The 15,111-nt window shown below is 46.8% G+C and overlaps 1 protein-coding gene across 1 annotated transcript in view; it reads right to left on the bottom strand.

Annotated features, from left to right (window-relative positions):
• The window catches only part of MICU1 (mitochondrial calcium uptake 1), a 641,385-nt gene that overhangs the window by 42,338 nt on the left and 583,936 nt on the right, over positions 1-15,111 (bottom strand). Inside the window, exon 11 of the mRNA XM_082267399.1 lies at positions 4,816-4,905. Coding sequence (XP_082123525.1) covers positions 4,816-4,905 — 90 coding nt within the window. The remainder of the gene's footprint in view (positions 1-4,815; positions 4,906-15,111) is intronic.

Raw genomic sequence — 15,111 nt, 5'->3', positions numbered from 1 at the left:
AAATCAAATCCAAATCTAGAAGGCCCAACCGGTGCCAACTAGAAGTTTACAATGCTCATCCTTAATGATGAGACTCAACAAAAAAATTTTCAAACAGAAAAAAACCCTCGAGGTAGACCACTGGTCTCCTTAAATTGCGGCCTGCAAAACCTTGCGGCCAAATGAGGCATCAGCCGATGCCATCACATCAATTTTATAAAATTTTGTAAAGGTATGTACCGACGACCAGGTGGCCGCTTTACATACCTGGACCACTGACGCCTGATGGCGAAAGGCCCAGGAAGTACTGAGCGCTCGAGTAAAGTGCGCCCTAACAGGGAACGGAGGATTCCGACCCTTAATAGAATAAGCCTGTACCACCGTCTGACTGATCCATGTAGATATGGTCGCGGCAGACACAGGCAACCCCCTTCAAGGGCTATCCGTGATCACAAAAAGTGAGTCCGTCTTACGAAAACCACTTTAGGAAGGAAGGATGGATTCGGAAGAAGAACCACCTTATCCCTCTGAACCACCAGATCTGGGGAACGACAGGATAATGCGGCCAGTTCTGACACCCTGCGTAGAGAAGTAATGGCCACCAAGAAGGCCACCTTCTGGGAATGTAAGCAAGGGAATCTCCCTAATATCTTCAAAGAGAAGTTTCTGAAGAACCGACCACACTAAATTAAGATACCAGGCGGTAAGGGTGCGCGCACTGGCGGAGCCAGATGTCGCACCCCCTGGATGAAATTCCGCACCAAGGAATGATTAGCCAAAGGTTTCTTGAAAGAAGATTGCTAACGCCGAAAACCTGACCCTTGATCGTGCTCAAGGATAGTTTCTGCTCAACCCCTTGTTGCAGACAGACCAAAATTCGGGTCACCGAATAGGTCTGTGGGGGAAATCCAATAGATTCACACCATGCAATATAAGACTTCCATGTGCTGGAAGTCGCTTTCCTTGCTTTAACTGGAGGTAGGAATAACTGAAGCTGACACTCCCTTGTCCTTCAGTACCTGGGTCTCAATGACCAGGCCATTAAGCCAGCGACTGTAAAGCAAGATGGAAGATCGGTCCCTGAGACCGCAAATCCTCCCTGAGAGGAAGTCTCCAAGGAGCGTCCGCGACTAGCCTCGCCAAGTCGGCGTACCAGGCTTGACGAGGTCCATCCAGAATTTCCAGAATAACTGGAATTCCCTCCACCTCTATCCTGCGAAGAAGTTCCCGCAGCAACTTGAGAGGATGGAAGGCATGCCGTAGCTGATACTGCCCCCACGGGGCGATCAGCGTTTCTGCTGCGTCCGCTAGAGGATCGTGGCGCGAGCTACAAACCTCCGCACCTTCCCGTTAGGCCAAGGTGCCAACAGATCCACATCCGGGATGTCCCAATGAAGGGACAGCTAGGGAAAAAACCTCTGGATGAAGAGGCCATATGCGATTGGATCCGAATCGGGCTGCTCTAGAGCTGCTCGATCCAGTAAATCAGACAAAATCTGATCGCTCTCAGTTCCGATACCCTTATTGGTAATCTGGATACTATCGGAAGAAATGACTTCCCCTGGTTGAGCATCGGAGACTTCCTGGTCCGCTCGCTCAACCGGATCCGATTGTCCAGGGAATCGGAATTCTGATTCCATTAAAAAAGAATCTCCTTCAGGAGAATTCGGGTATGAGACTGGGTATACGGTACTGCCTCTAAGAAGGCCACCATCAGTCCCAGCCAATTGACGGACAGCAACATCCGAATCGTTGACTGAACCTTCTGGAGTTTCCCAGCAAGGAGAAACTCTCTTGCCCAGGATGTATCCAACCTTAGGCCCAGATAGTTCAGTCTCCTGGTGGGAACCAGGGATGATCTTTGGGAAAGTGAAAAAAACGCTGATGTCCTGCGATGATGGGGATATAAAGATAGGCATCCTATATGTCTATGGACGCCAGGAAATCTCTTTTATGCAGGGAGGCCACCACTGTACGGATGGACTCTATTTCTTCCCAAGTCCAGATTTGGACGCACCTTGCCCTCTTTCCTGGGCATTGTGAATAGGTTCGAATAGAACCCCTGAAACCGTTCAATGTTAGAAGGGCAGAATCGCACCGGTGGAAGTGATCGAAACTCGATCCTGTGTCCTCCAGAAACCGGTGAAGACATCCCCCCCCACCCCAGAGATGGGTAGGGGCGCATCAGGCTATATTCTTCAGGCTTGGCTGAGCCGGACTCTTTGTTTACCCGACCAGCGCCCTTTGAAACCCCTCTAAAGGGGCTTTGGAGGGTTTCGCCTTATCGCCCGCCCTCGCGGAACAAACAACTCTATATGAGCAGAAAAGGAAGGTCCTCGTTAGTTACGAGGTCTTTTTATCCTAACAGTCTGTGGCAAGACAGCAGGTGGTACGGTCTATCCTATAAAGAGGAATTCCTCAAACGGATAGCACCTAGCCATGCGTTTGGAAATAACAGGGGTTCGTTTCAAAACGACCCCATTTGGGTAAAGGAAAATCCTTCGCCCTTTTGGTAGGCTAACAAGTACCAAAAAGGAATCTCAGTCTCAGCTACCTCTGCCGGTGTAACCTCAAGACTAAAGGTTTCCCGGACGGACACAACTAGTGCATCCACCACTCTTGTGCTATGGCGGAGGCAGAAACGTGCTCCTCACTGCTGAGGAGATATTACCTGAGACAACAGCCCCCTAAGAGGGACCTGCAACTGCATTGACCAGTTCCGAATCCGTATCTGAAGTATCTGATAAACAATAGGGGTAGGCGGGGGTCGCTACTTGACCCCCGTCCCTGACAGGCCACCTCCACCCGGGATACCAAAGACTCCAAAATTGCCGATAATGCATTAAAAACAAGTGGGGTACTGGAGGGTCCTGCGGCCACCTTGAGGGGATCAGGTGGTGATACCTATGCGGCAGGGTCAATGATTATACAAGACACTTGCCAGCGACAAAAAATGACAAAGTAAAAAAAAAAAAAAAACTTTTTTTTTTTTTTTTTTTTTGTCCCCCAGTCGCAACAGCGCCCCTCAGTGTTACCTGCCTTTTTGGACCCCACAGAGAGAGAGACAGACCCCAAGGCTCATCCCTGGTGCACGGAAGTTTTCATCAGCTTGCTCAGTGCTTGTCTTGTTACAGACAGGAAGTCTTTGGCCCTATTTCCTGGGTAAAAGAGGCGGCTCCGCCCCTTAACACGCCTGCCGGCTCCTCCCCCTGGCTCCATGAGGTGTTTGAGTCACCTCAAACATGGCCGCCCCCATGCTGGAGACACGAGGCTACACCAAAATGGCGGCCTCGTGCGATCTACCAGACAATGGCGGCGGCCTGCACAGAATAGCGGCATGTCTGCAGAAGGATCTCGGCCTCACAACCCTTCACCCTCATGGTGGTCAGCGTGGTCGGAGGTACCGGACCCTAGCGGGCCGTATGCGGTCCGCTGCTTAGCTGGAGGAATGATCTGGAATGCAGTATACATGTATAGACATCGCCCTGTGGCTACTGACAGGTAGGATACCTTATACTATCACAGTAAAGTTCTAGTACTGCCACTGACTACAATCATTTACACATCTTTACAATTAGATTGTCAGCTCCCAAACCAAGCCTCCTGGCTTCTTGTACACAAAAATCACACTCAATTAGGGGGATCTGTGACATGTTATAGGATAGAGGGGAACCCATCCTTACCATTACAGAGAGGGGCCCGCGTTCACCACAAGACCCGTCAGGGGGAAAGGGGGAACATACTACTCACCATACCGGAACCAGGCGGGCGCCAACTCCTGACAGTACCCCTCTCCACCGAGGTAGGAGGGCTGTCGACCAATACGGGCGCCGTGACTCATGGTCTTTGGCGTTTCAGCGAGACGTTTAACTCTCAGGGTCAGTCCCCGTCCAGTGGGACTATGTCGCGGCCGACCCAGCGCGGAGCTATGGCCTGCACGCGCTCGTAGGCTGAACTGGGGTGACCACTGGATCTCAACATCCCGCCCGTCGCCCAGTTCAGCTTTCTTGCTTGAAGATCTCACAGGAACACTGGAGAAAAAAAGCTGTCTAAAAAATCTTGTCTAAGAAAAAAATCCTGCCAGGACCGAAGATCCCAGCAAGGTATCTAGGTCCTTACTCCTGACTAGACAGAAAAAAACTGATTTGCTGAGGCAGAGAGAGAGAGAGGATATACCCTCTGGGACTGCCCCTAGGGTGTGGCCAGAGCATTTTATTTCCTGTCTAGTCCTACTCCTGTGGAGGCAACATAACCCGAAGGTGCTGTATCACCGAGGACTACGTCTGTCAATGAGCGATAGAGAAAGATAAAATTACATTTACACATTCACGAAAGAGTCCAAAGGGGCATTAGAGAAGTTTTCTGACTTCTACAGAAAACCCACACCCCTCTTCCTAGAGCTATTGTCTTTGAAAGTGCCTGCTGGTCCCATGCAAATTTTTAGCCTATTCTATTCCATTGCTTTTAATCTCCAGCTTCCTTTTCCACATTACGAATCTAACTCCTCCTTGGTATGTCCATCTTTCTCCTCCATCTTTATCTTAGTTAAGTAATCTAAGATACGGTCTTATAGTCACCAATATGGTTGGGATGTACATAGCTACTGAAAAAATGATTTTAAGATAAATATCTAAATGAAGTGAAAAAAATTATTAGTGGAACCAGGTAAATTATTTTGCTTTAAATTGTATTTGTTCTAGTTGGTCTTGAAGATTAATTATTTAAAATTTCTCTGCAGAGCGGTTAGTGTAAAAAAGATTTCCCTTAAGTAAAAAAGTAAAGAACCTTGAAAATAGAAAACTCAATAAAATTGTAACATTGATCATACAAACTCACCGTCACAGTCAAAAAGAGCAAAGACTACATCACAGACATGGTCTGAGAGCTCCACTTTGGCCACTGTCCTGGCAACTTGCTGCATTGTAACTAGGGAGAGAACAAAGAACAAAAGTTATAAATTAGCTTTATTAAAATTCCCAAAAGTATCACTCATTGACAATGTGCAGCTGGTTTCATTTTTAAAGTGCCCAATATTTCAGAGAAAAACATCTGTATTGCATATACAGTAAAAACAAAAGCTTTAATCAATAGTCATACTGTGGTAAACCAGAAGTGGCCATGTAATGCCAGACCCTTGTGGAGCCTAAAAACAATATTTCATGTCATACTCAAATACAGATTTTTATTTATTTCATTAATGTATTTATTTACTTTTGCTATGGGGAAAGCTAGGAAGGGTTATAATTTTTGCTACATAATTTGCAGTCTATGTTACTGTTGGTAAGACCCCAAATGATACTTCAGGGACCTCCACACTTCATTTACATGTTTGTGGAAGTATCAGTAAACCTCGTATTACCTCTAAAACTGTTATTTATAACATTGTACAGACATTTTTCTGTAGCACATAAAAGTGTCCATTTGATAATGCAATAGTCAGCAGAGTGCCTTAGTGGTTATCACTGCCTGGCAGAACTAGAGTCGTCAGTTCAAATCTCAACCACGACATTACCTGCACGGAATTCGTATGTTCTCCCTATGCTTGTATGTGTTTCCTCTGGGTACTCCCCTTTCCTCCTGCACTTCAAAGACATGATTCTAGGTTAACCGACTCCTGTCAAAATTGGCCCTAGTATGTGTACATACGATTGTAAGTTGGGGACCATAGATTTTAAACTCCTTGAAGGCAAGAAATGATAAGAATGTACAATATTTATGTAAAGCCCTGCCTAAATTGTCAGCACTATATAAATAGCGGTTTTAAAAAAATATTAATGTCGAAAATCCTGAAAGGCCAACATTTCATTCTAATAAGTTATCTGCAATCTGTAGTTACCCTCTCTCCCTGGTTTCAAACAGGGCTGGATAACTACTGCTATTTTATTAATTTTACCAGAACAATACTTATAGCAGAATTCAGCCAAAACACCATGTGCATATGGAGGTAAATTTACTAAAGCGATAGAAACTGGGAATGCTCATTGAACTTTGTAAATAAGGTGAAGCGGTATTCACTTAAACCACCCATCAAACACTAACAAAAATTATGTCTTTTTTTCCCCTCGCATGACTGGGTATTCAAAGGTGAACACAGGTTGACTTTATTTACTATAATTCAGTTTGCAAAGCCTTTCTTCCTTTATTCAATCAATGCCATTGCGTCTTCTTTTATCTTTTCCTGACACATAGCAATCACATGAAATGAAACCCCTACGTAACTAGATACTAGTATTTACTAAGATTTCTATGTAGTGCACCATGAATAAAATATCTTCCAGAATTATAATTACACTTACCAGAGCTCCATTAGTTATCTAATAAAATGGTTTTAGAAAGAACATATATTCATATCAAGGCATCTTGCCTGCCATTACTAGGAGCCAGTAAAGACCAACTATTTATTAAATTGTGTATGCATGTGACAATCTAAAACCAAACAAGATTTGGTGTGCTAATAGACAAGACCTTGTTATCACCCTGTAGGCAGGTCTTAAATTCTCTGCTTTTTTTCCAATCATCACAAGTTTTTACTAAGTCATGTGAATCACTTGAAAACAATCGGCATGGTCACCTTCTAATACATCTTTGGTATTGCAAAAGATTTTGTTCTAGAATATGCTGAAAAAAATACCCCCGACATTTGTACTGTATTGTGGTAGTAAACTAAAGGCCAGTTGTGTATTTTATATGTTCTCATCTTAGCTCATGTCAACAAGAGTATGTACACAATTCTGACATTTACAGGCCAAAGGTTTGAATTAATTAACAGAAAAGATCAATTTTCTGGACACATTCCTGACTGGCCTTTCTCTGTGGATGTTACAAGTAAATGAAATTCTTTATACTCTGACTTCTGGGCAAGCCCAAATAAAAGTGCTAAGGAAATATTGTATTTTGACCACCACCTGGAGCCGTACAATCAAATAATGCAAATTGACCATTGCCAAACAAGAGAGTTGTAAACATTTTCTTCAATTAAATGAAAAAATCTATTGCATGTCAAGTCACTGTGGTTGGTTTACTAAAGGCAAATACATAATCACAAACCAGGCGCTCCTGGGATGCCTGTAGGGTGGAGGGATAGAAGCCTGTGAGGCTCCCCAGCGGTTGTTCTGCTGTTAGCCAACTAATGGCTCAGTAAAGAGATTCACACCCAGGGCAGCCATAGGAAAAAATCCAGTCCAGAAGTCAAAGCGATAATCACAAATCTGGCGCTCCTGGGGTGCCTTTAAGGTGGAGGGATAGAAAAAAGCCTGTAAGGCTCCCCAGCGTTTTTTCTGCTGCTAGCCAACGAGCATAGGAAGGGTGCTGATACGGACAAAAGTACATGAGGAAGGCAGCGCATGAACCACACCGGGATGCAATGGATAAGGAAGTCAGGTGAACATCCAGTATAGAAAGGGTTAACAGTTTATTGGTATTGATATTTTTTTTTAATAAAGGCAAATAGACTGCTCACTTTGCAACGAAATTAAATCCTGCTGATGGCCATCATCCAATCATGCGCAAGCAAAAAAAAAAATAAAAATAAAGGAATTTTGACTCCTCTGTAAATTCCATACCTTGGAGTACAATAGTAAAATATAGGACGCAGCCTGATTATTTATAGTCTCTGGATTATATTCTTACACCTTCAGGTGACTGGATACTGGCAAGCTTTTGAGAGCCCTAGGATTCCCAGCTATAACTCGACCCCACTTTGTGAGCAAGCAATGCAGAGTGAACCCCCGTTCACAGTGGTGCGATTTGTCATGCGATTTGTCAGCAATCGAACCATTCAAATTTCTGCAACTCAAGCCGCAGCCGCTTTGAAAAAAGTTCCTGCATTACTTTTTGCCAATTTCATTGCAACTTGCATAGACTTCCGTTAAATGAAGTCGCAAGCCGCAATGAAATCGCAGGTGCAAATCTCACTGAGCCACACCAGTGCGAATTAGGGCTAAAATAGGATTGGGATTGGGAGGGTGGCCTTTGTCCTGTACTATACTTCAAGATACAGGTAACATGAAAATTCATTTTTATCTTAAAGTGGAAGTGAAGGCAAAAGCTAACCAGGTCTAAACCTACTCCCACCCCCATTCTAAGCCTAAACTATCTAAATCTGTAAAGAAAATATTGCTATGCTCACCTTTTCTGAAGCCACTCCGGTCAGGTCCAAGGCTAAGCTGTCAACGGCAGCCTCAGTGTGTAGGAGAGACAGCTGACAATAGAAGCCCCATAGTAAAACTATGGGTGACTTCACTTCCCAGATGCTGTCAGCTTTCTCCTGCACACAGAGGGCACCGCTGGAGACCGGACTGGAGAGGCTTCAGAATATTTAAGTATAGCAATCTTTAAATTACAGGGTTCATAGATTAAAATTAGAATGGGGGTGGGAGTAGGTTTAGCATTAGTTAGCTTTGCTTTACTTACACTTTTTTTTTTTTTACTTACACTTTAATTGTACAGTACAAGACACAGGCTGAATATTTATAGACTCTGGTTGTCCCCAAGCAATGTATGGGAAAGGTGGGCATTAAGCTAGGCAATCAGAGCCATGCCCACAGACCAAACAACAACAGGGGTAAACAGACCCAACATTTCATACCAGCTGCAAGAACCTTGTGAATAAAATCTGCATCCAGACTGGACATCCACCTGGTACAACTTTGAAAAGGTGTGAACAGAAGATCAGTTTGTGGCCTGACAAATCTGGGCAACAGAGGCATGATGTCTTAAAGCATATCCCGGACCTCTTCCAAAACTCCTTACCCTCCAAACGGCAGAGCTCCTTGTAATTCCTGTTGTCCCAAATGGGGGACCCCCAACCAGGAGCATCGACTTGACCCATCGCCAGACCATTCTAAGCAAAGCGACTGTCGGCATACCCGCTGGCAGGTGTGGAAATCCCGCCTCCAGATGGATCAAGACAGGAGAAGGGGAGCCCGCCGGAGCCAACATGGCCCCAATGGGGTCCTGCGGGTCCGAATTCCCCCAGCCCCCCATGTGCTGTACTTGGGAGGCCAGGAAATACACCCGGGGGTTCGGCACCGCCAACCCGCCCCCATCCTTTCCCATCTGCAGGGTGGACAGTTTAATTCTGGCCACCTTCTTACACCAAATCAGTTCTCGGAATTAAGATTGTATCCTACAGAACCATCGTCTGGGAATCCACACAGGAGTATTGTGGAAAACATATAGCAGCTGGGGTGCCCACACCATCTTGATAAGGTTAATATGGCCCGCTACAGAGAGTGGCAGCTTGCACCAACTCGTACATTTAGAGCGAAACTTCCGCAACAGAGGCACTAAATTCAACTCCAGATAGTCTGAGGGGTCCGGCGTCACCTGTATTCCTAAGTATTTAAACCCATCCACTATGCGCACCGACGATGCACAAGTGGGGAGAGGTGTTGGTAGGGGGTCCAATGGCATCAACACTGACTTGTCCCAATTAATGGAAAAACCCGACAGAGAACGAAAATAATTTATAAGGGACATTACCGCACGCAAGGAATTTTGAGTATCACCCAGGTACAGAAGAGTGTCATCTGCATATAAAGGAAATAGCATCCTTTCGCGACCCCTGCCTGAACCCTACAATCTCGGTAGAGTCCCGCACCCTCGTCACCATGGCGAACAGCAGTGGGGAGAGGGGACAACCCTGTTGGGTACCCCTATGAAGGCTAAAGGGCTCCGACAGTTCCCCATTAAACCTCAACCTAGCCGTGGGCTCGGCATATAACAATTGAACCCATTGTAGAAAGCGGTCCCCCACTCCAAAACTACGTAGCACCGCCCATAAATATTTCCATTCGACGCTATCAAACGCCTTAGCGGCATCTAATGAGAAAATCGCCATGTTTCCAGGGTTATCTACTGGCAATTGAAGATTCAGGAAGAGGCGTCGAAGGTTCAGTGCCGTAGAGCGAGCGGGAATAAAGCCTGATTGGTCCCGATGGATAACCTCGTGGATAATTTGAGAAAGTCGGGTTGCCAAGATCTTGATGTCTGATGTAAGCAAGGAGATGGGTCTATAGGAGTCAGGTAAAATCGGGTCCTTGTCAGGCTTCAGAATCAGTATCACAATAGCTTCCGTCAAAGAAACTGGTAACTTTCCCTCCTGAAGAGCACGGTTAAACACTTGGAGGAGTCTAGGCACCAACTGCTCCGCGTATCTGCTGTAGACCTCTGAGGGGATATCATCCGCTCCCGGCGCTCTACCATTGGAGGCAGCCCCCTGAGCAGTGTGCATCTCGTCCTCCGTCAAAGGAGTGCTCAATAGAGCTACATCCTCCGCAGAGAACGCAGGAAGATCACAGTCATCCAAAAAATCCTCTATTTCCAGGGTGCTCGCCGTGATCTTGGAAGAATAAAGGTCTCGAAAAAAGTCACACAGAACCCTTCCAATGTCAGCAGTGGTATGCCATTGGTGCCCCTGAGAGTCAGCAAGTGCAGGGATAAAAGTGGTAGGCTGTTGAGCTCGCACCAGGGTAGCCAACAAATGGCCAGCAGTTTCACCTTCCTCAAAGTACCTCTGCTGCAAGAAGAAGCGCTTGTTTTCCGCACGTTGCAACGACACCGTACCCAAGAGGGCCTGGGCAGCCAGCCACGCCCCCCGGGTACCCTCTGAGGGGTCAGCAATATAAGCAGCTTCAGATCTCGCTGCCTCCGCGAGGACCGTATCCTCCCAAGCCTTAGTTCTAGTTTTTACCCCATTGATAATCTCAATAAAGTGCACCCTCATGAACGCCTTGGCGGCATCCCACACGACCCCGACAGCAGCAGAATTGTGGTTCTCTCTAAAAAGGAGAGTAGCAGGGCCGGGACAGGATCAGGGCTAGGAAAGAGCGTCAGCCAAAATGCATTTAATTTCCACAAAGGCCTACCCCGTCTAACAGGGAGGGCCAGTCGGACCCAGAGCGGAGAATGGTCGGAGACCAACCTCGGCTCATAGCCCGCCGAGGACACCAAAGGCAAAAGACGACTGTTTCCCAGGCCCATGTCAATCTGGGACAGGCCAGAGCCGTGAAGCATGAGAACTGCCTCACCCCCGGATTGGCCATCCGACAAACGTCCGTCAAACCGAGTTCCCCCACCAGCCGGGCAAAAGGCGTAGGTCCCCCGGCGGGCAGTGGAGCAACGGAATGCGGAGGGAATCTGTCTAAAGCAGCATCCATAACTGTATTAAGGTCACCAAAGATTAGGGAGGGTACATCCGGAAACTTAACCACCTGGTCCAGCACCAATCTAAATACCCTGACTGAGTAGGGGGGTGGGACACAGAGCGCCGCCAACACAAAGGTCAGATCCGCCACCCGACACAGCATAACAATAAATCGACCTTCTGGGTCTATCACAGAATGTAAACATGTAAATTGCACACCCCTCCGGATCAGGACACAGACTCCCCTAGAATAACTAGAGTAAACAGAATGATATTGATAACTGAACATACTAGGTACCAAATTGTACCTGTCGGCAGGGGCCACATGGGTCTTCTGCAGACACACAATATCAGCCTGTAACCTTTTAATGTTCCGAAGAACTGCAGTTCGTTTAGTGGGGTTATTCAGACCCCTGACATTCCATGATAAAACACAAATCGTATCAGCCATAGGAAAAACAAGTGCATATACTCAAATCAGGGATAGCATCTGGGGACCCAAACCACAGCAGGTGGCCCAGAAAGACGTCAGCGTTGTCACTTAGCAGCAGGGGGTCGGACAGGGCCCAGCCTGGAGGCACAGTCCAGGCACGTGCCCGGAAGGAGAGTGTACATAGCATCCAAAGCATAGAAAGGATTAAAGTCAAACGGTCGGCAGTTGCAGGGTAGAAAAACAGTTCTCCGGAAAAGTGTGAGGTAGTGAAGAGACATCCAAGGACAAAAATATGGGGAGCACAGATGGGGAGCTTGGGGAGCAGGGAACAGTAAAAGTGAGAGTCACAGGGACCCATCCAACTTGGACCAAACGGGGGAAACCAGAGAGGGATCACAGTTGGCATCGTAATCTCCTCATGAACCACGAGCAGTTCCAAACATGTAACAGTGGTCGTGGCGGGGCAGCATCCGCCTATGCAGGGGTGCGATTGAACCAACCAGCATCAACAACAGCAGCCCCCCTTAAGTCATAAGGGAGAGAAATAACTTGCACTGTAGAGGAGAAATGTCCAGCCTTCACGGTGCCCCAGGCCTAGGAGAAGGGGCGCCTCTCAGCGCCCTGCCATTCGCATCCAGCCACTGAGCCGCCACCACAGGTTTATCAAAGACAAGCACCTCATCTCGCGACAATCCTGAGCTTTGAGGGGTATAACATGGCATACTGAATGTTGAGATCCCTGAGCCTCCTCTTGACATCTCCGAATTTTGCTCTTAGTTTTTGCACCTCCGCAGAGTAGTCCGGAAACAGGGAGATTTTAGCATTATCCAGGACCAGCTTCCCCTGCATGCCCCTGGCCCTAGACAGAATGGTATCTCTATCCTTGTAATGGAGAAGTTTGAAAATGAAGGTGCGGGAAGGGGCACCAGGAGGGAGAGGTCGGATGGGTACCCTGTGGGCCCGTTCTACGGAGAACATGGGGGTAAAAGAGTCCTGCCCAAAGGTGGAAATGAGCCATTGTCCAATAAAGGCGACCGGGTTCTTGCCCTCAGCACGTTCAGGGATCCTGATGGCTCTGACATTACTCCTTCTCGTCCTGATCTCCAGGTCATCCAATCTAGCAGCTTGCTGGGCAGAGAGTAATGCAGTGTGTTTAACCTCTCTCTGTAAGGGTGTCATCTCATCCTCCAGGGAGCTAGCCCGGCCCTCCACAGCAGCAGTTCTTTCCCTCAACTTCTGCATATCCTGTCTTACAAAGGATATTTCTGCCTTCACCCCCTTCAACTCTGCAGTAAGGGCTGTGATAGAGGAATTGCAGGAGTTTAAAGCTGCCATTACATCCTGTAGCATGGGCTCAGGGTCCGGAGAAGGGGAGGATTGTAGCCTGGCCTGGTCTGAGCCTGATGGGTCCCAATCCTGGAGTTGCCCAGAAATGTCTCCCAGAGGGACCGTATCGTTTGCATCCGAGGGTGAGTCCGGCGATGTGCTCGGAGCGACCCCTGAGGAGGAGGAACGGTCCCGTGAGGCTGGTTTTGTGAAGAGCCTCTGGGCGGCCTCAAGGTAGGTGTCCTTATTGGAGACTCGTGGCGCGGCGGCGCCATCTTTGGCCTGTCCGGCCGTGGCCGTCTTACCCTCCTTCTGCTTCTTCTGCATGTCCACAGGGATCGGAGCGACGCACCGGAGCGGAGGATCAGGGATGTCACCGGCACCGAGCAGGGTAAGTAAGCTGGATATGAAGGTTCGTTAAAGGATAGAATAGCAGGATACTCGGCGGAGCCATCTGTCCCCACGTCTGCTCACGTCCGCGGTTTGGCCATGCCCCCCCGAGGCATAATGTCTAAATGTCCAGGAAACTTCCATGGATTTGGTAGAGGGAGCACATAGGTGTTTTGGAGGAACTTTTTCCTTTAGAATGCAACCTCTGGAGATGACTTGTCATATCAATCTAGCAATGATGAATTTTGAGTCAGGATGTTCCTGATGAGGTCCTGAGGGCAGGACGAATAGAGGGTCCTTATTTTTGACAGAAGCCATAGGTTTGATGTAGATTCCGATGGCTCGGACTCTGTCCAGGCAGCCAAAAACAGTTTTCTTTGGATGCTTTAGAGCTGGGAACAAAGATGAAAGTATAATGTAAACGGGGACTCTCGCACAGTCATGGGTGATGTGAAGGTGGTGTGGGATGAGGCTGCTGCTGGCACTAAAAAGCTTATCCTTAGCTTTAGGAGGGAAAATAGAGATATGGTGTAGTGCTGTGCTGCCTCTTTTTTAAAGTGCAAGGTATGGGATCAATAAATATGAAATAAATAATAATTGTGGTGTATGCGTCTCTTCTTGTGTGTACACAAATCACCGATAGTTTATCATAAAATTAAAGTATCATAAAATTATTGTGATATAAACACACAATCTCCTAAAGTGAGTATCCAAACTTAATGATATACTGTATATACATGCAAAAAGTGCTGAGTGGGCCAATATAAAGTGCAAATCATGGTGCTATAAATGAGTAGCTGGTAACAAATAGATTTCTCCATGTGATACGTGAATATATCGAAAGGACTTAAAACATGATCATTAAAATATGTAACACAAATATATATATATATATATGTGTCCGTATAGTGACTAGGTACTCCTAGATACACTGAGACTCCAAATGGTCTCTCCACAGAGTCCAAATATAGATGCTGTGTAATCTTGCTGGTGAATATCTTAGGGGACATGCAAAAAAAAAAAAGGCGAATCCTTGGAGTTCCGAAGGGTAGCACGGATTTGACCCGGAAGTGATCCGGAAGAGACGGACACACAGGAGACATAGCGCCGCTATACACTCGCTTTTATGTGAGTTTCTACACGTTTATTTTTAATAAATTGTTTTACAATTTATGATCCCATACCTTGCACTTTAGAAAAGAGGCAGCGCAGCACTACACCATATCTCATATGATTGATTAGCCATCCGTACCTCATCAGTGTGTCCAAGACTTGTTGAACATGGATCTTTAGGAGTTCTTTGTCCTGCGACAGGACGAGAATATCGTCTAGATAATGTAAGACAAGGACTCCCTTCTCCCGGAGGGGTGCCAGTATTGCCACCAACACTTTGGTGAAGCTTCTGGGGGCTGTGGATATGCCGAAAGGCAAACACTGGAACTGTAGGTGAAGTTCCCCTATATTGAACCTTAGGAACGACTGAAAGTCGCAAAGTATTGGTATATGCAGATACGCATCCTGAAGGTCTATAGAGACCATCCAGTCGCCTGGTTGCACAGTTAGGATGACCGTGTTTAAGGATTCCATCTTGAACCGCTCGAGGCGGATAAACTTGTTCAACCGCTTCAGATATAGAACTGGCCTCCATCCTCCCGCCTTTTTGCGTATCAAGAAGACTGGGGAATAAAAACCTAAGAATCTTTCCGACTCCGGCACTGGTACCACTGTCTGCTGATGAATTACCGTCTGGACATATTGTAGCAGAATCTTGCGCTTCTCTTCGGAGTTTGGAATCCTGATGGGTAGAAAAGAAGAACGGGGCGGTTGGCGCTTGAAC

The sequence above is a fragment of the Pelophylax lessonae genome (genome assembly GCF_965119305.1).
Source record: "Pelophylax lessonae genome assembly, chromosome: 9".
NCBI classification, from domain to species: domain Eukaryota; kingdom Metazoa; phylum Chordata; class Amphibia; order Anura; family Ranidae; genus Pelophylax; species Pelophylax lessonae.
Note: the sequence above shows the minus strand (reverse complement) of the source record. Positions and strands in the feature narration are given on the sequence as shown.